General features: G+C 51.9%; 1 protein-coding gene across 1 annotated transcript; it reads left to right on the top strand.

Annotated features, from left to right (window-relative positions):
• The first annotated feature begins 681 nt into the window (after nucleotides 1–681).
• SLC4A8 (solute carrier family 4 member 8) lies at nucleotides 682–22,269 on the top strand. Its single transcript, XM_030037547.2, has 25 exons — nucleotides 682–852; nucleotides 6,095–6,176; nucleotides 6,878–7,012; nucleotides 7,469–7,604; nucleotides 7,819–7,979; nucleotides 8,913–9,098; nucleotides 9,207–9,295; nucleotides 9,429–9,586; nucleotides 9,960–10,047; nucleotides 10,553–10,699; nucleotides 10,872–10,963; nucleotides 11,297–11,471; nucleotides 11,608–11,741; nucleotides 12,277–12,522; nucleotides 12,627–12,732; nucleotides 13,656–13,817; nucleotides 14,545–14,658; nucleotides 14,997–15,158; nucleotides 15,781–16,032; nucleotides 16,834–16,902; nucleotides 17,441–17,614; nucleotides 17,717–17,854; nucleotides 18,287–18,384; nucleotides 18,905–19,009; nucleotides 19,183–22,269. The coding sequence occupies exons 1-24, from the start codon at nucleotides 808–810 to the stop codon at nucleotides 18,990–18,992; spliced, it is 3,237 nt and encodes a 1,078-aa protein (XP_029893407.1). The 5' UTR covers nucleotides 682–807; the 3' UTR covers nucleotides 18,993–19,009; nucleotides 19,183–22,269.
• Nucleotides 22,270–22,866: the final 597 nt, after the last annotated feature.

The following is a 22,866-nucleotide window of genomic DNA, read 5'->3' as shown; positions in this document are numbered from 1 at the left end:
CCAGGAGGGGTGCTGGGGGGGATGCTGCAGGGGGGTCTTGGGGGATACTGGAGGAGGATCGGGGGGAATACTGGAGGGGGATCAGGGGGAGATGCTGGAGGGGGATTGGGGTGATGCTGGGGGGGTGATGCTGGAGGGAGCTGGGGGTGATGCTAGGGGGGGATCAGAGGTGATGCTGGAGGGGGATTAGGGGACCTGGAGGGGATGCTGGAGGGAAGCTGGGAGTGATGCTGGGGGGGATCAGGGTGATGCTGGGGGGGGGGGGATCAGGGGTGATGCTGGAGGGGGTGATGCTGGAGGGGGATTGGGGTGATGCTGGGGGGGTGATGCTGGAGGGGGATCAGAGAGGTGATGTTGGGGGGGGGATCAGGGTGATGCTGGGGGATCAGGGGGCGATGCTGGCGGGGCCCCGGGGGGGGGGGGGGGATGATGATGATTCTGGAGGGGACCACTAAGATGCTGGAGGGGATCTGGGGCGGGGGGGGGGGGGGTGTTGATGCTGAAGGGGCCGGGAGGACGGTGCTGGAGGAGGCCGGAGGGAGGATGCCGGCGGGGGTCCCGCGCAGAGGGGGGGTCCTGCCGAAGCGGGGCCGCAGTGCCCTCGCCGGGCGCTGCCCCCCAGCCCCCCCCCGGCCCTTCCTCCTCCCTCCGCCCGCCGCCTCCTCCCGGCCCTGGGCGGGGTTTGGCCCCGGCTCCGGGAGATGGTGGAGCCGGTGTAAGCGGCACCGGGGCTGCAGCCGGCTGCGGCCCCCCCCCTGGCCCCCCCCCAGCCCCGGGGGGGGAGCCCGGCCCTCCCCCGGCCCAGCCATGCCCGCCGGTAGCAACGAGCCCGACGGGATCCTCAGCTACCAGGTTGCGGGGGGGGGGGGGACGACGGGGACAGCGGTACCTGGGGCGGGGGGGGGAAGATGGAGAAGTGGGGGGGGGGGGGGGGGGATGCCCGGTACCGCCGGTGCGGCCGGAGGATGCTCCGTGGCTGCTCACTGCGGCATTTCCGATGGCGGAGGGGGGGGGACACGGGGGACACACGGGGGGGAGCAGCGGGGTGGGGGTGCATGGAGGAGGCAAGGCTTCTGCAAGGGGGGGGGGGCTGTAAGGGGCGTCTGAAGGAGGGTGAAGGGCGTCTGCAAGGTGCGTGTGGGGGGGATGGCTGTAAAATGGGGTGCCGGGGGTGTGCAAGGGGGTGCCAGGCCTCTGAAAGGGGGGGTGCGAGGCATCAGCAAGGCATCTGCGTGAGGAGGGGCGGGGGTGCAAAAAGGGGGGCGAGGGGGTGCCCCGGGTGGGTGCAGGAGGGGTGTGAGGAGGGGAGGAAGGCTCCTGCGCCATGCCTGTTGGGGGGCTCCCTGCTGGGCCCCCCTTCTCCCCTCCTCCACATCTAATGTGACCCCCTGGTGATGCTGCAGCCCTTTGGAGGGGGGACAAAGGCTACTGTCCCCGCAGAGCCCCACGCCACCCAGTCACCGGGGGGGGGGCTCAGCTATTGTCCCCCAGATGTGCCCGGTGCTGGGGTACAGGCGGGAGGCAGCCGGGTGGTCCCCCCTCTTTCAGCATCTCCTTGTCCCGGGGAGGGCCTGCCCGACCCCCCGCTGCACCCGTGGGACCCAGCTGGAGGAGCTGCTCTTGGTGGCAAACGAGAGGTGGGGAATTAATTAATCTGCCCTGAAATTACAGCTTATGGGAAAGGGTGAAAGGAATTTACATCTCCCCCAGCAAGGGATGACAGTCACATCCTGGTGATGCTCGGCCGTGACCTGTGTCCCTCGCCCTCGCAACCCCACTTGGGGGGTCTAGAGACCTGTCCCCTCCTGTTGCGAGCACCTGGGTCCAGTCCCTGTCACAGCCCAAATCCTGGCCCAGGAACCTGGGGGGGTCCCCGCTGACCCCCCCAATAGCAAAGGAGGGAGCCACAAGGATGGGTGGCTTTGTCCAGGCAGGATGGAGATGGAGAGGGGCAAGGAGGGGGTCTTCTGCTCTGCCACCAGAGCAGCCCCATAATTTGACCCCTGTTACCCTTATCCCATAATAACATTGGGATCAGTGTTATTAATTACACTTTGGGTGAGATTAATTACATTAATCCTCCCTCCCACTGCTGGTGGCTGGTCCTGCTTGTGTGTGATGGGACGAGGGGGCTGGGACATGAGGTTTGCCTGCTCACGCGATGCTTTCAGCCTCCCCTGGCACCAGGAGGACTCAAAGCTGGACCTGAACCTCTTGCTTTGTGCTTTTCCTCATCCTCAATTAGACCAAAGCTTCCCCAAGGAAAGACTTTTCTTTCTTAAGCAGAGGAGTTGCAGGTAAACTGAGGCAGGACACTCAAAAATCCCTCTCTCTGCTGCTGGGACGAAAAAATCGCAGCAAAATAATAATTTGGAGAAGTTTTCTTGAATGGATGCAGGGAGAGGATGCACCAAGCTCGTGACACGAAGGGGTTCACTGCAGCCGTGTCAAAACGTGTTTTCCTCCTTTGCTCCAGCGATTTCTGATTTCATTTTTACAAGCAATAATTACTTTCAGCTTCCTGACAAAACCAGCTTCAAAGCAGCCAGCCAGAGCTTTGCGCTTAGAAAATAGTGAAGTGGAACAGCTCTGGCTGCTCCAAAACTCAATGGTGAGCAACGCGAAGCTTGGTGTCCCCTTTCCCATCCCAGTTTCGATGATTTGATGTTTTCCAGGTGCCTGGCGGCAGCGGACAAGGACAGAGAGGGAGGGCAAAGCATTTGTGAGTGCTGGTACCCATCCTGGGATGGGAGAACTTGCTTTCCGGAGGCATCTCTCCTTCCTGCTCCATCCCCTCCCAAGCCCACAGGTCAACAGCCCTGCAGCTCTAATAAATCCTTAACTCCTCCAGCAATTTCCTCAATGAAATCACCACTCTAAGTCCATTTGAGTGGCTTAACTGGGACCGAGCGAGTTTTGACTGGGGCCGTTTCCTTTGATGGCATCTCTGTGCAAGGCTTGCTGCAATTTTGGGGATGCTGCCATGGCTGGAGAAGGGCGATGGGATGCTTGGAGCATCTTGCCGCAGAGCCGGAGGTGCCCACTTGTCCCATTTCCTCCTATTTTTGCTCCTGAAGCTTTAATACTAAATAATACAAAAGCAGTGGGGATCCAAGCTTGGATCACGATGGGATTTTAACTGATTAGACCTCGGTGTCACCTTCCTTTGCCGTGTTATTTTACACCCCGTGTCGCCTTTCAGGGCAAGCCAGGCAGTTAACCTTTGTGCCGAGCGGCGCCGGGGAGGAAGTTCATTAGAGCAAATGAATTTGTAGGATGGAAATGACGGATTAACTCAGCTCGGAAAATAAAGTAGAGCTGGAGATAGCTGGAGGAAGCGAGGAGAGTAAAAAATGTTGCTTATCTGGAGATTTCTGTACCATGCTAGGACTTGGTCTGGCTAACGAGGATTTCTTGAAGCACCAAAGGGATGGGGACTGTGCCAAAGCGAGACCTTCCTGAAATGCCCTGATTTTTTGCAGGAGATTTTGATGAAAATCAGTGCTGCCCCATAACGTTTATTTTCCCAACAGTTTGCACCTCACTTGTATTTTGGCAGCTTGTGCTTTTAAATCCACCCAAACGCCGCCTATGCCTTTTGGCCCAGCAGGATGCGGCGTTTATGCCCCATTTCTCTATTCCGGATAATTTTTGCTCAAAACAGAGCTGGTTTCTCCCCATCCACTACGTGTTCCAAGTGGGAAGAGTCTTGGGGTGCATGGCTTTAAATAGCTGCCTGGATCTGCATCAGAGATTCCGATTCCATAGTGGTCCCTGGGCTGGGTGCCGCTGAGCATCTCTCGGTGAGGGCTACCCCCGTGTCCCAGGGGAATCTGGCCCCCCCCAGCGATCTGCAGCTTCAATTATCCCCCCAAAACTGGTGACCGACGTGAGGATGAACCGGAATGGGGGTTACAAAATGACACTTCTGGAAGAGTTCCAGGTAGCACGGCCGGGGCTGAGCATCCGCCAAACAGTGGGAAAACTCTTCCCAAAATCCCACTGGCATTTCCCTGGAGCGCAGGATGGGCAGGGGGAGATGCTTTGCACCGGGGAGGTCTGCTGGGGGCAGGTTTAGCAGCACTGGTCGGAGCATGGAGGCAAAAGGGTTTCTAAGAGAGAAGGGGACTTTCCTTGTGTTGCTCATGGGGCATTTGAAAGCTGCAACTCCCAAATCGCTCCGTTTATTCCCACTCTAACACCAGCGTAACACACTCGAGCTTGCGATTTTATTCAAATTGCGATTTAAAGTGATTTTATTAAGCCCTTTCATCCAGTGCCTTTTCCGAGGTTGGGGTTTGGGTTTTTTTTGGCAAATCCGGAGGGGAGCAGGATGCTCAGAAGGGATGGAGGGTGGTGGAGGCTGTCATCGGAGAGAGGACAGGAAAGCCACAGGCGCGTGATAATCCGTCTGCTGGCTAATGTGGGCGAGTCCCGGGAGCTGGCGGGGAGGTAGCAACAAGTCGGCTCTGAAATTAGGACTCAAGGACCAGCAAAGTCATTTCCAGACAGGAGTGTTTGTTCCTCTCGCTCGTCAGATTAACCAGTGACTGGGAGGCGTGTGCTTTCCCAAGCATTGCTGCCATGTGGCGGCAGGTGATGCTATGCAGTCAAAGCAGGAATTTGGGGGATAAAAAGCAGATTTCAAATTAGTGTTTGCAGCTTAAATCATAAGAAGTTATTTATTCTCTTAAGTCTTCATGGTTAATGCACCATTATTAGTACAATGGGTAGCGTGTGCCAGCGCGGCATTTGAAGTTTTACTTGAAAATTACAGCTTTGGTTGTTTTGGGCTGTTTCCCAGTGCACGGTGTAGCTCTTGCTTCTTGAATTTTGTCCAACAGCCCTGCCGGTTCCCCCAGTTTTCTTGGTATTTTGCTCTTCTTCAAACTTCAGTGTCAGAAATCGAGCAACTGGGTGTGAATCTCGGCGTATTTTATTTTCTTTGAATAGTTTTTAGTTGTTGTGATGACAGCAACGGGCTTGCAAAGACAAAACTCAGAAATTCAATAGTCCCAAACCTTCCCCTTTGTGCCTTTAATACAGGAATAATTTGAAAACTGATGAAAACTAAAGGGTGTTTGGGCACTGCAGAGTTTTTCTTTGCATGGGTGAACAGATTGTGGTTTTCTTGGATTAGTTATTGTCCTTGCAGGCAAGGAAGGAGAAACGGAGTGGCAGTAACATATTTTCTTCCATATTTAAGAGATTCATAGCAATTAAAAGTGCAGCATGAAGAGGGAAAAAAAGATACCAAGTGTTTCCAGGAGGCCCTTTCAAAGCCGCAGTTGCGACTTGCGTGTGAGATGTGGTCAGGTTTTTGTTTCTTTGAACGCAGTAATCCTGGCAATCCCCTTCCCCGGCCCTGGTGGCAGGGGAAAAAGAGAAGCAAAAAGAATTATTTCTCTTTGCTCCTGTAGTTCTCCTTTGGCTTTTAAGGCACAAATGCTCTTCATACAGTGCCGGCAGTGGTATTTCAGGCGAGGAGGGCATTAGCTCTCAGCCCTTGGCTTTCGCAAGGAGAAAACTCATGTTTTCCATGGGAAGTGTGCTTGTACCAAGTGAAGCCCGAGCCTCGTTGGGCTGAAGACGAAGCTTCGCCCTTGCAGGTTCTTGAGGGCTTTTGGAGGTTGTCGGTGGCCATGTCCTGTGGCCAAGTGCCATCTAGTGAGTCCTGCAGGTATCACGTTTAGAGACTGAAACTTGTGATCAGAAGTGCAGGGTTTTTTTTTTTCCCTCCCAGTTTGGAAATCCCTGGTTTGGTTTTATTTTTTTTAAAGAAAGGAACCACAAGAACAAAGCTGGAGGTATTTTTTTTTATGGTCTGAAACACTCAGCCCTCTCCTGCTGTAGTAAATACTTCCAGACTCACATTGTATACAATATAGGTAATGTTATGGGCTTTTTTATTTCAGTATGGGAAGAAAACCATCCTACAAGTCCGTGTTTTTAGGGCTGTGCCTGGAGGAGGAGGCACGCAGAGGCGTGATGCTCGTGGACTCACCTGGACGTAGGGGTGGATGATGGCTGGGAGGACGTAAGGGAGCTCTACACACCCAGTCCCAACTTTTCCCTTCTTCTTATTGCTAAACAGAGACACGACGAAGAGGCAGTGATTGACCGGGGAAGAACGAGCAATGTTGTCAATATTCACTATGAGAAGGAGGAGTTGGAAGGTGAGTCTGCTGAGATCCTGGTAGAGGGGCCACCAGCCCAGCGCCTTTTCCTGTTGCACGAAGTCCCTGCAACGTCCTTTGCTCGGTGTCATGTCATGTGCAGCAAAACGTGCCGCGCTTCTTAATAAAGCAGCACAGTTATTGTCACATTTTTTACTATTGCGGCTTTTTAAATGGAGGGAAAAAGCCCCCCGGGAGGCCACGGTGTGAGTTTTAGCCACGGGGCTCGATAATTCACGGCTTTTTTCTCGCAGAGGCTGCTCCTGGCTTGGAGAGGTCAGGAGAATCATTTCAGGGCTGCAGACGCAGGGCTGTGATTTTCTGTTTTTTGTTCTGGAGTTCATTACGATGGGACTGATTTGATCGTCTCTTGTCGCCGCGTGCCATGCAGAGATTTTGAAAATAATTAGCTTGTGTTGCTGCTTAATGAGCAAGTGTGAGTGTTGTCCAGCCGAAGCTGGAATCTGAGAAGAGGTTCGATACTTTCAGGGCACTTTTAGATGAGCCGGAGCCAACACTTGTTGTTGCTGTGTTGTTGCAAAGCTCGAGTAAAATAGGCTTGGAAAAAAGGAGGTCCAGTGAAAATAACATTAAGGGAAGCTGGTGTTGCTCCTGGGATTTAACCGTGGCTTAGCAAGGCACCGGCCACCTCAACCATGGCCGCAATGCCGAGAGTGCTGCAAAATGCTGCTTTTTCACAGGCCACCGGACCCTGTACGTGGGCGCGCGGATGCCGCCGGTTAGGCAGAGCCACCGGCATCACCGACGCCACAGCCAGAAGCATCGGAAAGGGGAACGGGAGAAGGACTCTGCCCCGACGGAGCAGGGCTACCACTGTAAGTCCCACCGCAGCATTCGCTAAACTCCTGGGGGCTACGTGGGCGCTGGGGCCTTCTGCAAGCAGGTCCCCGTGGCTAGTTTGAGTGAGTTGCTGTTCTTCCGAGGGAAAGGGGCCTTATTGAGCAACACCCTCTTTTTCCCCAGTTTTCTTTTTTCTTTTTTTTTTTTTTTTTTAATGCAGTTAAATGCATAATGGGTTTAGGCTCGTCTTCCTTAGAGGGATCCTGGCTTTAAAAATGGCAGTGTGGGGAAGGAAAGCAGTCCATCCTTATGCAGAGGTGGAATAGATGCTTCTCCTTCTCCACGGCTCTGTGCAAGCGCGAACAGACGCAGAAGAGAGGGGCCAGCCCAGTGTTTACGGCTGAACTGGTGCTGATGGCCACTTTGCATGTGAGCGTGAGGAGCTGTATTCAGGCGCGGTAACGGGATGGGTCTTTGCCTTCTGCCCCCAGGCTCCCCGTCCCAGCGGGTGCAGTTCATTCTCAGGACCCAGGAGGACGAGGAGCACGTCCCTCGCCACTTGTTCTCCGAGCTGGATGAGATCTGTGTAAAAGAGGGCCCAGATGCCGAGTGGAAGGAAACGGCAAGGTAAATCCCTGCTGCTGGCTGCGGTGGGAGAGGAGTCCCCGCACCGGCAGCGCCCGTGGGCTCTGCTTTCTCCTCTGCAGGACGCGAAGCTTTTGCAGCTGCAGGTGGCGACACGAGGAGCCTTCTCCTCTTGCCACCCCGTGGCTCTATCAAAGGGGTTGCGGAGCTGGGGCTGTTTTCTTGCAATGGGGCTGATCGCACCCGATGTCCGCAGGTGGCTGAAGTTTGAGGAGGACGTGGAAGACGGCGGCGAGCGCTGGAGCAAGCCCTACGTTGGCACGCTGTCCTTGCACAGCCTCTCCGAGCTGAGGAGCTGCATCAGCAAGGGGACGGTGCTGCTGGACATTTGTGCCAACAGCATGGAAGAGATTGCAGGTACCGTGGGCACTGCATCCCTCCGGGAACGGCCGAGCTCAGCTCGCCACGGTGCTCTTCACTCCCAAATCAAACCCTGCCCCACTGGCACGTCCTTTTCCAGAAGTCCCACTGTGTTTTTCTCATGAGCTGTTTTTGGATGTAGACTGGGCGTGCAACAGTCGCACCAGTTTTTTATTCCAATACGGGGTCCTTTTGAAAGCAGTTTGTGGGGTTGGAGCAGCCACTAGAGAATATTCTCCAGCCAAAAAGGAGTGCGTGTCAGGGCTTAGCAGGCTGCTCTTAGAAATACGGAGTCTGCGTAAGAGCTGAACCTCCTTAAAGGAACTATTTCTTACAAGCTGTTTCCTCACGTTCTTTTTTTTTCCTTTTGCCTTAACATCCAGCATTTAAGAGTTTTAAGGCAGAGTTTATCTGGCGATGACCAAGCAGTGTATTTCTGTGGGGAAGACACTTGAAGTTAATTGCAAAAGCCGCTTTGGAGAAGTTATCTCTGACTGGCGGCAGGTCTCCATTCAGCCCTTTCCAGGGCTGGAGAAGTCGGAGCCGTTCTTAGCACGTTTCTCCCTGGGCTCGGCAAATTGCACTCGATCAGCCTGGGAAACTCTGGGAACGTCTGTGCTATAGATTGCTTATAATTTGGGTAAACGTGTAGAGTCAGAAAGGCCAGGCCGGGCAAGAAAATGGCGTTATTTAGAATGGGAAATATTTCTCTTAGCGGAATGATGAATAAGCACTTGGATGATGTTTTTTAGCAAAAGAAAATTCTCGTTTTCGCTGCAAAGGCTGAACGTTATTAAAAGGCCTTGCTATGCAAGGCTGAGCCCGCGTTAGGGTACAGCCTGTGTGGCACAGCCTTCCCCGGGGGCTTTGGGGGTCAGGACTTGTTGGGGTTTCTGCTCTGATGGCTTTGTTTGCCTTTGCCGTCCTCAGATATGGTCCTGGCCCAGCAAGAACAGTCCACGGAGTTTGACGAGCACAGGCGGGCGCAAGTTCGAGAAGTCCTTTTGAGGAAGCACCACCATCAGAACGAGAAGACAACCCACCTGCTCCCCGTTGTCTGCTCGTTTGCTGATGTGAGCAAGAGGCAGTCAGACCTGCACCTCCTCTACAAGCCAGGTGAGGGTTTCTGCAGGGCTGTGGCCCCATTAGACTTGTCCGGGCAAAGGAGAAGCGTCCCAGTTGCTCCTTGTCCATCTTTCTGAGTGTCTTTCTTTTTCCTACCAGCCCAAACAGTCACCCCTTGTCCTTCTCCCACCGCTGCGGAAGCTAAAGGTGGGGTGAACCGTGAGAGCAGAGCAGTGGATTTAAGCAAGGTGAGACACTCGTAGCTTTCTTACGCCTTTAGGGCCAGATTTGCTCTTGCAAACTTGGCTGCAGAGTGTGCTGCAGAGCGCTGTGGGCTTTGCTTTTGGGGTAATTGGTTGAAAAATCACTTGTCGTGCCCAGGCGGAGCTGAGCTTCCTGAAGAAAATTCCCAACGGGGCTGAAGCATCCAACGTGCTCGTAGGAGAGCTGGATTTCCTTCACCAGCCCATCGTGGCATTTGTCCGCCTGAGCCCGGCTGTCCTCCTCTCGGGCATGACGGAAGTTCCCATCCCAACAAGGTGCGAATGAGAAGCACAACTTTTTTTCCGTAAAAAAGACACCCAAGCAGACATCAAGTTGCAGGCATCAGTTTGGTGTCCCAAGGGAACAAGGCTAGTGGGAGCAAGCACGTTTCCCCCACCCACATCTCCTTGCCTTTGTTTCTCCATCCCCTGCTGTAGCTTTTAAACCCATTGGCCAATTTTAATGAAAGTTGGCCCCCAACTTAAATTTGCTGTTGGTTTTGAAGAATTTCAGATTCATCGCGGCGTCGCTGAGCCTGCGTGTCCCGTCTTGAGCCACGCTCTGGGCTGGGAGCTTCCAGGGCTTTCCTTGGGTGCTCTTGGAGCAAGGACACCTTCTTCTCTCTCTCATTTTGTTTTTCTTGCCCAGGTTCCTGTTTGTTTTGCTTGGACCAGAAGGAAAAGCCCATCAGTACCATGAGATCGGCAGGTCCATGGCCACTATCATGACGGATGAGGTGCGACAAGATGAGATAGCTCCGGGTCGTTTTTGCCTTTCTTCAGCTCTCCCTGTCTCTGAAGTAGCGAGGAAGAGGATTTGCTGTCCCAGCTGCCCGCAGCTCTCCAAATAGCCCAGCGCTCTTTCTCACCCCAAAGCAAACACGCGGATTTGCATCACCCCACATCCTGGAGGCTGAAATCCCACCCGGCGTGCATCCTGCACCTCATCCTTCTCCCCGGGGTCCCCAGCACGCTGTCCCCAGTGGTGGCATTGCCAGGGCCAGTAAAACTTCTCTTGCTCTTTAAGCAGAAGGGTATGGTGTGCCATGGGGGACGGGGGCCTCGTGGGGGAGATGACTAGAAATGCCGTGATGCACAGATTTTTCCTTTTGGGGGAACATTTGCTGCCCTTTCCAGCAGGAAATTTGGGGGAAAGAACCTTGCGTTTAGCCAAGAGCTTATTGCACTGGTTAGGACATCCGAGCTGGGTTGTCCTCTCACCAGGTTGTCTTCTATTGGCAGGTTTTCCGTGACGTTGCCTATAAAGCCGAGAACGGGGCTGACCTCGTGGCTGGCATCGACGAGTTTCTGGATCAGGTCACGGTCTTGCCGCCAGGAGAGTGGGATCCATCGATCCGAATCGAGCCCCCGAAAAACGTCCCTTCGCAGGTGGGTGCCGCGTCGGCGGGAGGCGCGAGGGGGACGGGCAGGACGGCTGGGGATGCTGTTCAGGGGCCCAAATTCACGAGGTCCCACTCTGACACAGTCACAGAGCCAGACCAGAAGCAAAACATGCCAGTGGTTACAAATCCATAGCTTTATCTTACTTCCATTTTAACAGGAAAAAAGGAAGATGCCAGGAGCTCTTGATGACAGTGCTTCTCACAGCACGCTGGAGAAACACAGTGACCCTGAACTGCAGCGGACGGGAAGGTGGGAGCTTTAATAGTTTGGGGTTTTCTTTCTGTTTGCCTCTCAAATCTGAGCATGCACCTTCCCTTCTAGCAGGTCCTTGGGGTTAGCTGGTTCAGTGAAGGGGCTCCACATTACCAGCTTGGTCCTCTGGGCTGGGCAGGTGGGAGATGTGGGCAGCTGGGCTCAGCCACAGCATCACCATTGCACGCAGGTTTCCTTGACGTGGGATGAAGGAGAGTGCTGCTTTTTAGCCATGAAAGTTACCCTAGGCTTGTGATTGCCCTGCTGCAGCAAAGAAAAGTCAACGTGTTCTTCCAAGAGAACAGACTCTCTTGTGTTTCCTTCCTGCAGGCTCTTTGGAGGTTTGACCCTGGATGTGAAGCGGAAAGCCCCGTGGTTCTGGAGCGACTTCCGGGATGGCCTGAGCCTGCAGTGCCTGGCGTCCTTCCTCTTCCTCTACTGTGCCTGCATGTCCCCTGTCATCACCTTTGGGGGACTGCTGGGGGAGGCGACCAATGGCCACATAGTGAGCACCTCTCTCTGTTGGGGGGCATGGGGGAGGATAAAGCTCAGGCCAAAGTCCTTGCTGCAGTGAATCTGCTCTGGTTTTTGTTTCTCCCTAATGATTTATTTACTCACTGCTGCCTCTCTTCCCCGGACAGAGTGCCATGGAGTCGCTGCTGGGCGCATCCATGGCCGGCGTGGTGTATTCCCTCTTTGCCGGCCAACCTCTCACCATCCTCGGCAGCACCGGACCCGTCCTCGTGTTTGAGAAGATCCTCTACAAATTCTGCAAGTAAGGCTGGCTGCCGCAGCTGGGTGCTGCGAGAGCCTTCAGAAGGCGGCAGTGATGGAGAAAAGATGCTTTTCTTTTCTTTTTCTTGGGGGTAGTTGTTAGATTTTAGTGACAGTCCTTTTGTTGCGATGGCTTTGATGGGAGATAAAGCACCCTTATTGCCATAAGGTTTATTATTGAGCCCCAGCTTGCTGGCAGCAGGTGACTGGGTGCAAACCCAGCTGGTTTCAGTGTTAGGGCATCAGGGTGATGTGGGAGAACACCACCTGGCACAAGAGGGACCTGACCTCAAGCAGCCTCCAAGGCGTTAGCACAGGATCCTTGTTAAACAGTGGTAATTAAATAATTGGCCTCTCCTCCTGTGGGTCTACACCCTGCACCACAGCCCCGAGGCTCTCTGTAGTAGTACACGGAAACTGCATTTACCATCCGCAGCCTTGACACGCTCCAAAATTGCTCCCCGTTTTCCCTGAAGGCAGGCATGGCTCAGGGCCTCTTGCTGGCCTTTCCAGTCTGTTTCATTTTGCTTTCCCAGGGAGTACACGCTCTCCTATCTGTCTCTGCGGGCGTGCGTTGGGCTGTGGACCGCCTTCTTGTGCATAGTGCTGGTGGCCACCGACGCCAGCTGTTTGGTGTGCTACGTCACCCGCTTCACGGAAGAAGCCTTTGCCTCCCTCATCTGCATCATCTTCATCTACGAGGCTCTCGAGAAGCTGAGTCACCTGCGAGACACCTACCCTGTGCACGTGCACAGCAAGCTGGACTTCCTCACCAGCTACTAGTGGGTTTTTTCCCCCTGAGAAAGCTGCTGCCCCTTGGCAGGAGCCTCCGGGCTGCACCTCCATCGCCTTTCCCTTACCCCTGTCTTGGCTTCTCTCCTCCCAGCTGTAAGTGTGAGGCACCGACCCATCCCAGCAACGAAACCCTGCGTTTCTGGGAGAGCAACGAGATCAACGTGTCTGGCATCGCCTGGGAAAACCTCACGGTGACCGTAAGTGCCTCGAGCCACTGCTTCCTCGCGCCGTGGCCGTGGGGTCCAGGGGCATTTGCATGGTGCAGAAGTCAGAGCCCTTCAGGGGCTGATGGGCTTCAAACTGTGCTAGTGCTGCTCTGAAAAGTCCTTGCTTAAATCCAGCGTGTGGTTTTAACCCGCTTGGTCCTGGGGAGGAGAGTCCACCTTGTCCAGTCTACCTGGTCCCCAACGTTGTGGGTAACAAGTGTCCCCCTCAACCCTCTTGCAGGACAGTATTTCTGACTGGGAGCAAGGTTAAGTAGTGGGTGGTTTGATTATTGTAGAAGCTGTAGGACTTAAGTTCATGCTTGAAAGGTAGTAATTGGCCTCCTTAATGGGTTCCTAGTAACTCCAGGCCTTGCTTTCTTGTTCAGTGCTGTCTGTAGGTACATGCATAAATTTGCATGTCTGAGCAGCCTCTCAGGCTGTTGTTGCTGGAAGCAGAGCCCGGGCCTAGGGCGGCAGGCTCTTATGGTGGCCTTCATCCCCTCTTGGCCAGGTTCTGCGAGCCCTCCCCTGGGAAGGGACGATTTGTCTCTTCTCCTCCTTTCCTACCGCGGTTGTCTTTAGCCCTCCTTCCCTGTTCCCCCTCTCTCTATCCCCAAGAGTTTCCAGTGTTTCCTTCCCCTCTGGTGTCGTCTTTAGCCACGATTGCTCGAATGGCAGGCAGAGGATGTGCTGAGGGTGTGTGGTATGGTGTCCCCTCACACCTCATTTCTCCGCTGTGTAGTTCGATGTGTCACTTGTTCAGCTGCTGCTGCTCATTAAATATCAATCTCCATTGGCAGGAGCAGTTACAGGGTCGTGGATCTTGGACCACGACCCTCAGAAACCCCCTAGCTATGCGAGGTTTCCCTGCCGCACGCGCGCTGCCTTTGTGTCCTGACGCTCTGTTTCTCCAGGAATGTCGGTATTTGCATGGGGAGTTTCAAGGACCTGCCTGTGGACGCGACGGCCCCTACACGCCTGACGTGTTCTTCTGGTGCTGCATCCTCTTCTTCGCCACCTTTGCCCTGTCAAGCTTCTTGAAGAAGTTTAAAACCAGCCGCTACTTTCCAACCAGAGTAGGTAGAAGATGGTGGCCAGCGTCCATCTCCACACTCGTTTCCCAAAATGGCTTTCCTGGAGCACTTAGCAGTATTTGCCACCCCTTGGTCAAGCTGGGAAACGTTGGCCTTGCAGGCCAAGCTCTCCAAGAGCTTGCATGTCCCGCACTCATTTCCATGAGTGCAAAATCATCGTAGCGTTTCCTCCCGCCTGCCTCGCGTCCTGCCCCAGACTGATGAGTTTTTGGTTGTTTGTTTTTTTTTTTTTTTTTTTTTTCCTCCTCAGGTAGCAGGAGGTCAGGTTTCCCAAAGTTTTGGGGTTTGGGGTTGTTGTTTTTTTTTCCCCCTACCTTCTGTGCATTATGTGCTCGAGCGGAAAGTAGATTGAAATGAGGAGCTTCCTCTTGAGGAATAAAGGATGCCTCAGTGCCTTGTTGCCATTGTAGCTGTGAGTGTAGCTGTAGTGGCAGACATCTGTTTTCTTATTTTTAGTATTATTATTATTTTTAGGTTTTGACTTAAACCAACCCTTGTCCACCTAATTAACCTTTTTTTATTGTCTGACACCAGATCTGACAGGGACAAACACAGCAACAGTATCTAAGCAAGGGATTAGGCTGCATGTGCTCAGAGGGGTGGTGGGATTTGGTTAAGCAGCCTTAATGTTGTGGATGTCTGCAACTCTTGCATCTCACGTTACGGCCCTGTTTGCCATGCGCCTTTCACCTCTGGTTTCTCGCCCCAGGTACGGTCCGCAGTGAGCGACTTTGCTGTTTTCCTCACCATCGTCATCATGGTGCTCCTTGACTTCGTGGTTGGGATCCCATCGCCGAAGCTCCACGTCCCCCATGCGTTCAAGGTAATGGGGTGTTTTGGCACGTGGGGGTGCCACAAGGTGATGCCGGGGCAGGGCAGGGCTGAGCCTGGAGGAGATGCTGGTGGTGTGACCATCTCCTCTTCCACCTCCAAGTGCCTTGCTTCCTTCCGGAAACGAGAAGATGGCCCCAAAACTAGATACCTCCAGGAGAAGTATCTAGAGGTGCTTGCAAAGAGGACACTGGCACCGCTGAAGCCCACGGGAGAGGGTGATACGAAGCCGGGGCTGGGAGGTGCTCTGACACAGGGACGGAGGGGAAAATGAAAGCCAGTGAAGTGCCTGGGCTGGGAGACGATGCTGATGTGTGGGCTTTGTTGCAGCCTACCAGGGACGACCGCGGGTGGTTCATCAACCCCATAGGACCCAACCCTTGGTGGACGGTGTTGGCTGCGCTCATCCCAGCTCTGCTCTGCACCATCTTGATATTCATGGACCAGCAGATCAGTGCCGTTATTGTGAACAGGAAGGAGCACAAGCTGAAGGTAAGGGGCTGCAAGAGATGACCCTATCCCCAGCCCCTTCTGGGCTGCAGGTCTGGGGAGAAGCTCTTATTCCCAATGCTTTCTGAAGGCGTTGGTTTGGGACAAGGTCAGGCTGCGTGGCAGGATGCTCTCCTGGATTAATGATGGTGCAGGGAGCAAGTGACAGGGCAGTTCAGATGAGCAACCTTTTGGAGGAGCAAATTAATCTTGGAGCAATATAGAAGCGCGTTTTTGTTTTAAAATGGCAGCAGCAGCTGCGGGGAATGAATTGTTCTGATGGGCTGCCAGGGATAACTCAGAGTCACACCTTCCTTGCAAGTGGTAGAATTTTCTCTGTGAGTGAAAAAAATGGTTTGGTGGTTTTGGGTTGGGTTTTTGTTTTTTTTTTTTTTTTGAGAAGTATGTATCGCACAAGCTCCCCATATCCATTGTGTCTGAACTCCTGCCAGATTTTCATGGCAGGTGCTTGTGCAAAGCCTGCATACACCCTTACTTGTTTCCATTTCTTGTTTTAAATTCTGAAGAAGTTGACTTGTGCTCGAGCAGGGTTTGAGTCTGACTTGCGACGTTATCCTTGCTCTTGTGCTCTGGGATGCTCTGTTTCTTGTTTTCCTGCCTGCAGAAAGGGTGCGGGTACCACCTGGACCTTTTCATGGTGGCCGTGATGCTCGGGGTGTGCTCTGTGATGGGGCTGCCCTGGTTTGTGGCTGCGACCGTCCTGTCCATCACCCACGTGAATAGCCTCAAAGTAGAGTCTGACTGCTCAGCTCCAGGAGAACAACCCAAGTTTCTGGGGATACGGGAGCAGAGAGTCACTGGCTTGATGATCTTTGTGCTCATGGGCTGCTCTGTCTTCTTCACTTCTGTGTTAAAGGTAAGAGGAAAACACCCAACAACCACAAGCTTTTTGGAGGTTATACAAAAATAGCCCCCTCTCTCCAGGCCTGAGCAGTTACGGAGCGGAGGAGGAGGTGATCCCAAACCTTGGGGCTTAACCCACGGTGGGAACCAGCCTTGGTTACACTTTCCAGCATTTCAGACCCCAGTTTGGTGCGCTTGAAGCAAGCAAGCAAGACAACTGCTTTAATTTTCAGGTGTCTTTCAGGCCCGCCCATGTGTATGGGTTACAGTTGAGCATATTCAGACCAGCACATCTGCTCTCTTTCAGACAGGCAGCCCTTTACTGGTTGCAATTTGCTCCCCAAACGCCCCGGAACAGCCGTTCCCAGGAGCTAAACACACTGAAGTCATCCCCGTGGGCTTCCTTGCACGTTCCTCCCACAAAGTAATCTCGTCTCTAGGCTAAAAGGAGGCATGTGGCCTTTGCCTGTTGCCCCAAGAATAGGCAGAAGTGTTTTTCTACCGCCACAGAATGCGGCATAGGGTAGCACGGGTGAAATCGCCTATTTTCCTCCAACCTTTCTGGAAAATAGGATGATTCTGATGAGAGGTAACTCAAAAGTTCAGCCTACAGCAGAGCCTTAGCTCACTCGTGCGCACAAAATCTTTAGTGGTTAACATCTGACCCATCTCTAACCCTGAATGGAAACTGGAAAGCTTCAAGCAATTTTAGGCAGTGCCTGTGGAAGAGGGTGGTAATACTGAAAATGCAACACAGAAAAAGAAACGATTGCGTTCTTTTTTTTTTTTTTTTTTTTTTTTTTCCCCCCCCCAGTTTATACCAATGCCTGTGCTTTATGGCGTCTTTCTCTACATGGGTGTGTCGTCGCTCAGAGGAATTCAGGTACGGACTCTTACAGCATGCAGCATGTCAGCTCCCTGGTATTTCATCTGCATAGAAGCAGGAAAAAAGCAGTGGCATGGGAAAAAGCCTCTCCAAAAGCAAGCAATGAAAATATTTTGTGTAAGAAAAAAATTGGTGGAGACACAGGAGGTATATAGGGGTAGGAGACCCAGGCAAGTTCAGCGCTCTGTTTCATGGTTTAGGGCAGGTCGGTGTTTGGTGACGTGAAAATGGGGGAATTCAGTGCAAAGAGAAGGCAATTTCTACCACTGGTGGAAATCCTTGCTGGGGGATTCAGCGGGCCAAGAAAGGCTAATAACAGAATAATGTGGAATAACTGCAATTTGGTGGGCAGCTTTCATGGGCAAGCTGGTTTATGGATGGAGTGAAGGGAAAATGGGTGCTGCTCCCAGGAGGAACATAATGGCATCCAGGATTTCTCATGGCAAGCGACATCCTGAAAACTTCCTCCACTTCTCAACGAGGCCAGAAACTTTCTGTGGTCCCAAGGTGGCAACCTTTCCCTTTTATTTTGCAGTTCTTTGATCGCTTGAAGCTGTTTCTGATGCCGGCGAAACACCAGCCGGATTTCATCTACCTGCGGCACGTGCCCTTGCGAAAGGTGCATTTCTTCACGGTGATCCAGCTGATCTGCCTCGTCCTGCTCTGGACCATCAAGGTGTCCCGTGCCGCCATCATCTTTCCCATGATGGTAAGAGCCAGTGCCGCCGCTCGGCAGCGGGGTGTTTGCAGTGTTTGAGTGAGATGTAGCATCATCTCTGACCTCATGGCATCTTCCTTCTTATTTGTGAAGGTTTTGGCTCTTGTTTTTGTCCGGAAAGTAATGGATTTCTGCTTCTCAAAGCGGGAGCTTAGCTTTCTGGATGACCTTATGCCAGAAAGCAAGAAGAAGAAGTTGGACGATGCCAAAAATGAAGCCAAAGAAGAAGAGGTAATGCTTGCTGGGTGCTCGGGGCTGGACATCTCCCTTCGGCTGTGAGATTGCCTGTTTCTATCACAGCTGGTCTTGAAATATTGGGGGAGGATCGGGACTCAATAGCAATAGATCCTAATAGCCTGGATCCCGCATTGTAACCTTTTTTTTTTTTCCTAAATTAGCAGTGAGCTTAACACTTGAAGAGAGGTATAATTTCTAAAATGAGTCTCTTATAATAAAGATGGTTATTATTATGGAAAGGTTTGCTCATAATAGTGTTATTAACTCCCTCAAAATATTTGGTGTGAAAGGTCTTTACACTACTGCACTAATAGCTGAAGCTGCCATGGGTCAGGAGAGGGCAGCAGGCAATGTTTTTGCTGGGTGCTTAGTTTATCTCCACTTTGATCAAAGGCAAAGAACTTGACTTGTCTCTTTTTATGTCAGGAGTCCCAGAAGATGATGGAAGCTGCTGCTGCAAATTCAGTTCAGCTGAAACTTGGGAAGACCAGCAACTTGGATATCCCAAAGCAAAGCAGCGACAGGTAAAGCCCCACCAAGTGCCAGGACCCCTGGCAAGATTAGTTTAAAGGTGTTTGGCAGAGTTTTCTCCACTTGCATCTCTTTTGAGCATCCCATAGAAACCAGCAGTCATCTTGGTGGGAAAATCAAATTTACGGGCAGGGCTGCAGGAGGTGATCACAGGGGTCTGACCCCAAGCAGAGTGGCTGCACAACTCATGTTTGACCCCCAAAACTTCCATCACCAGTGACTTCATGGTAGCTGGAGATCGTCATACTTGAAAATGAGGAGTTGCAGGCGTGATCTGTGCCAGCAGTGGCTTAGGAACCCAGTCCAGGGCTAAACACCAGCAAGAGCCTTTGTATGGAGCTGTTGCTCTGCAGCTCTCAGGCTTGCCTCCCAAAACTCCTCATCCAGCAAAACCTCCAGTTCTTATGCTGAGCTTTGATTCTGCGGGGCCCCCTGTTCCTCTTGCTGATACTAATGCCCTTGGTGGCATCAGTTCCCATAACCACAGATTGCTATGTAAAATCTTTATTGCAGGACTGATCCTTCCGAGATTAATATCTCGGATGAAATGTCGAAAACAACCGTATGGAAGGCTCTCACTATGAACACAGAAACACTCTGAATCCGGGGAGGAAAAAGGTAAAGGATTGCATGTGAACGTGACCGTGCTTCTCTGGGAACAGGCAGCGAGGAGCGTGGCAGCAAACCAGCTCCTCTCCGCTGGGGTGGTCCCACGAACGGGGCTGAACCAGCAGCAGCCGGCAGGTCTTCCACTGATGGTGCTCTCCCTCTTTTTCTCTTTTGTCCCTCAGTTTTCATGTTTAGGAATCTTGACTTTGAAGGAGAGGAGTGAGAACGTGACTCAGGGATGTGCCAACGCAGACACGGGGAGAAACCGCTTTTTTTTCAATTGGAGGATTCCCATTAAAGCCATGCAGATGTTTTCAGTTATTCTTGGTGTGCTTCAGGCATTTGGTATCTCTAGACCAGCAAACTGAGGTGCACATCAGTGTCAATGGGAGTTCGGTGTTGTTAAGCCTCCGTGTGTATGTGTGTGTGTCGTTGCGGTTTTGTAGTGGTAGAGGGACTGCTACCGCTTTATCATTCAGTGCTATTTTTTAATATCTAATTCCTCCTCTCCCTTCTCTTTTTTCCAAATATAAACTCTGAATGTACAAAACCACTTTCTGCTATATTTGACGCATTCTCCACTTTCTTCTTCATCATGACCGGGTTTTTGGTCTGGTTTGGGGTCCTGGCTTTAATTCACTCTAATGTCCCTTACTGGTAGGAGAGGGATGCCGTCTGTGACGGAGCAGCATGGAGAGCATCCGAGCAGTTGGGCTAAGGCGAAGGAAAAGCATTTGCTCCCTGCGCTCCGGTTTTACAGCATTTTGTTTTTAATTTACTTTTTTTTTCCATCAGTCTGGCAGCTGCAAAATGCAGAAATGCCACTTTCTTGTCCCCTGGCTGTAAACTAAATGTAAGGAAGCACTTAAAATCGAATACCGTTAATACACCGTATGGTTGTGGGAGCAGCCAGGTGAGACCTGGGGCTCTCTGCCCCTGGGCTGCCCGCTCTGTTGTTCCTCCGCTTTCCTTCCTTTGATCTCCCTGGGACTCTGTGTAGTTTTTTTCTTCACCCCTGTCCTTGCAAAGTCTCTTCTCATGGGGTGGGATGAGCCGGGAGGAAAGTGGGAAGATGCCTTTTCCTGCTCCCCTCCCCTGCCGCGTTGCAGGGAGAAGCTGTTAAGCAGAGATGGTTCTCACTCTCTCTTCACATTTTTGGGGGGTCGTCGGGCTGCGGTGTCACCCCAGGCACACGCGGTCGAGTCGGATGACCGTGGAGCCTGGGAGGAGAGGACAATCCAGCAGAAAAGGTCCCCTCGCAGCCCTCCGCCTTGCCGTGGGCTCAGCACGTGCTCCGGGCTCTTGGCGTCTGCAGCCAGTGCCCCGTGCCCAGCTGGGACAGGGACACGAATCCTCCTGCCCTCGGCTGGTCCCGGCCCCTGCGGGAGCCTTTTCGTGCCTCGAACCAACCCCAAATGACAACAGCAAGTTGTTGCTGCCTGCAAATGGGTGCAGAAAAGAAAATATAAACTCGCTGTGTATGGATGAAAGCGGCACATCACCAAGCAGGGCCAAAATCTTTATGGGCTGGGGTTTTGCAAACTAGGGTTTGACTGTTGCCAACGTGGCACGGTGACTTTTGAAGTGGGAGGAGGCTGGTTTAGCCCTTCGAAAAGGAGGGGAAGCAAAAAAAAAAAAAAACAAACCCAGGCTTGGAGGAAGGGAAAGGTACAAAGCCTGGCTTTTCTTGCTGCTGTTCCTCTGTGATGCCTGTGCACATCCCTTCCATGCTGGCTGGCTGCGAGCGCGGGACTGCGCTTGCTGCTCCGACGTGCCGTCTCTCCCTCCCCAGAGAGAAAAGGTCCCGGTGGAGGAGAGCCCTGATCTCTCCACCCTTTGGAAAATAAACTTTAATTCCTGTGCAGGTATAAGCACTAAGCCACTGAACGGCACTGGGTGCGGAGCTGGGTGGTTGTGGTACCAATCCTATTGCTGCCCTGCCTGGAAAATGGGATTATTGGACTTCTAACGTAGGACGATTTTGGTTTTCCCTTTTTATTTTCCTCTATGTAAGAGGAGAGAACCGGGCTGGACTCCTTTCCTTCCCGGCAGGGGCCAGGGCCAGGGGCTGGGATTGTTTTCAGCACGTGCCTGGCATCTCTCCAGCTTAGAAAGAAAGAAAGAAACCCCCTCCGGAAGGAAAACGGTGCCAGTTTTAATGAAGAGCGGGCTGGGTCCAGCTCTGCGGGAGTCTGCATCTCCCCTGGCCTCAGGGGGCTGCAAAATGTTGGCGGCTGCCTTGGCGATTGCTTATTTAAAAAGCAAACCAGGCTTCCGCGGTGTGCCCCAGCGTGGCTGTCTTCTCCGTTTGAAGCTTTGTTTTTGCTATTTACAGGGCTAGTGTTTTTTCTTTAATTATTATAATTTTTTTTTTTTTAATGAAATGAAAGCTGAGGTCTTGCTTAATAATGTCACTCTGGGCCATCTAAAATGTAGTCGTAACCCCCCCGGGCTGGCTGTGAGACCCAGCGCTACGGCTGCCTGCCCCCTTTATACACCATAGACCTGTGGATGGCTCCTTATTTTGGAAGGATTTAATATTTCCCTGTGCAGAGGAAAATTATGTTGGGGGGAACCCTCTCAAAGGTGTTCCTGGAGTTGCTTTAGGACTAAAAAATAAAAATAAATCCTTGAAGTGATCTGTGATGCTTCAGATGGCAGCAAGCCCCCTTCCCATCGATGTGGGATGGGTGTTTTCCTCATCTTCGGTGCCTTAAAACAGCTCCCCAAATCGCCCGTGGGCCCCTTCAAAAAAGTTTCGTAAAATGAAGTGTATGGAAATCCGTAAGGGGGGGGAAAAAAGATGTAAAAAGGTAATAAATAAGGTGCTGATACTTTTTTTTTTAAATTACATTATTTTCCCCCAGTGTGCTACATGTAGAAATACAGAAATTATTTTTGTTTTGGAGATGCTGAAATATATTTATTTATTGTAAGAGATAATCTAGTTTGGAAACGCTCCGTGTTGCAAATAAAACTGAGGGGGGAAAAAAATCTACCAAGCGAATCTGTGTTCTTTATCACTTTGAATCTGTGTGATTTTGTTGTGTGTGGTTTTTTTTTTTTTTTTAAATTGGATTTATTTTGGGTTCATTTTGTGAAACTCAAGTAACAGAAATCCATGTCGCTGCCTCGTGGGTCCCGTCAGTGAAGTGTTGCTGTTGACTGACAGGTTCCACCTGCCAGAGCCGTGTCTGTCTTTGCTTTTTCTCTTGTTGCCCATTGAAAGTAATGGGAAAATAATACAATAAAAGTCTCGTTTGTCTCGCTGTGCCACTCTGGTGTCTTTTGAAGGGTGGAGAGGAGTCAGAGATGTCTTTGGAGCTTGTTAAGGGGGATTTTGGAGGTGATGGGGGAGTGGGCAGTGCTGATTTGGGGGAAGTCCATCTCCCTGGGGTTTGGGTCAGGAACTAGCTGCTTGGGGAAGGATTTTAAATTAGTGTGGGGTTTGGTTTTTTTTTTGTTTTAAGAATTATTTTATTTTTAAATTATTTTATTTTTTATTTTTTTAGATTTTTTAATTTTATTTTTTAGATTTCACTCATTTATTTTTATTTTATTTATTTCTCTGTGCAAGTACTTGCAATGAGCTCTGTGTTGCAGGGGGGAGAGGACAACAGTGTCCCATGTGTCCCCTCTGCCAGACCCTGGGGTGTGCAGGGAGTCCATTTGCAATACAATTTATTAACATTAAATTAAATCCAGAGAGGTTCTAGTTATCCTTCATATAGTATTTATTTATTTTTTAAAATTTCCTTCAAAATCCCCTCTGGCACAGGTCTGTGGGGTCAGGCAGGTGCATCCTCATTGCCCTTTTACCTAAAATTGGAGGAATTGAGAGAAAAACGGCGCACCTGAGCCAAGCC

This window comes from Aquila chrysaetos, chromosome 15 (assembly GCF_900496995.4).
Source record: "Aquila chrysaetos chrysaetos chromosome 15, bAquChr1.4, whole genome shotgun sequence".
NCBI classification, from domain to species: Eukaryota; Metazoa; Chordata; class Aves; order Accipitriformes; family Accipitridae; genus Aquila; species Aquila chrysaetos.
The sequence above is the reverse complement of the archived record's forward strand: the minus strand, read 5'-3'. Positions and strand labels throughout refer to the sequence as shown.

Bases quoted from the DNA above. Each gene is read 5' to 3' on its own strand.
- SLC4A8 (XM_030037547.2), top strand. From the start codon at position 808: ATGCCCGCCGGTAGCAACGAGCCCGACGGGATCCTCAGCTACCAG. The intron at 853-6,094 runs GTTGCGGGGGGG...ATTGCTAAACAG, and splicing joins ACGGGATCCTCAGCTACCAG to AGACACGACGAAGAGGCAGT. The intron at 9,099-9,206 runs GTGAGGGTTTCT...TTTTCCTACCAG, and splicing joins GCACCTCCTCTACAAGCCAG to CCCAAACAGTCACCCCTTGT.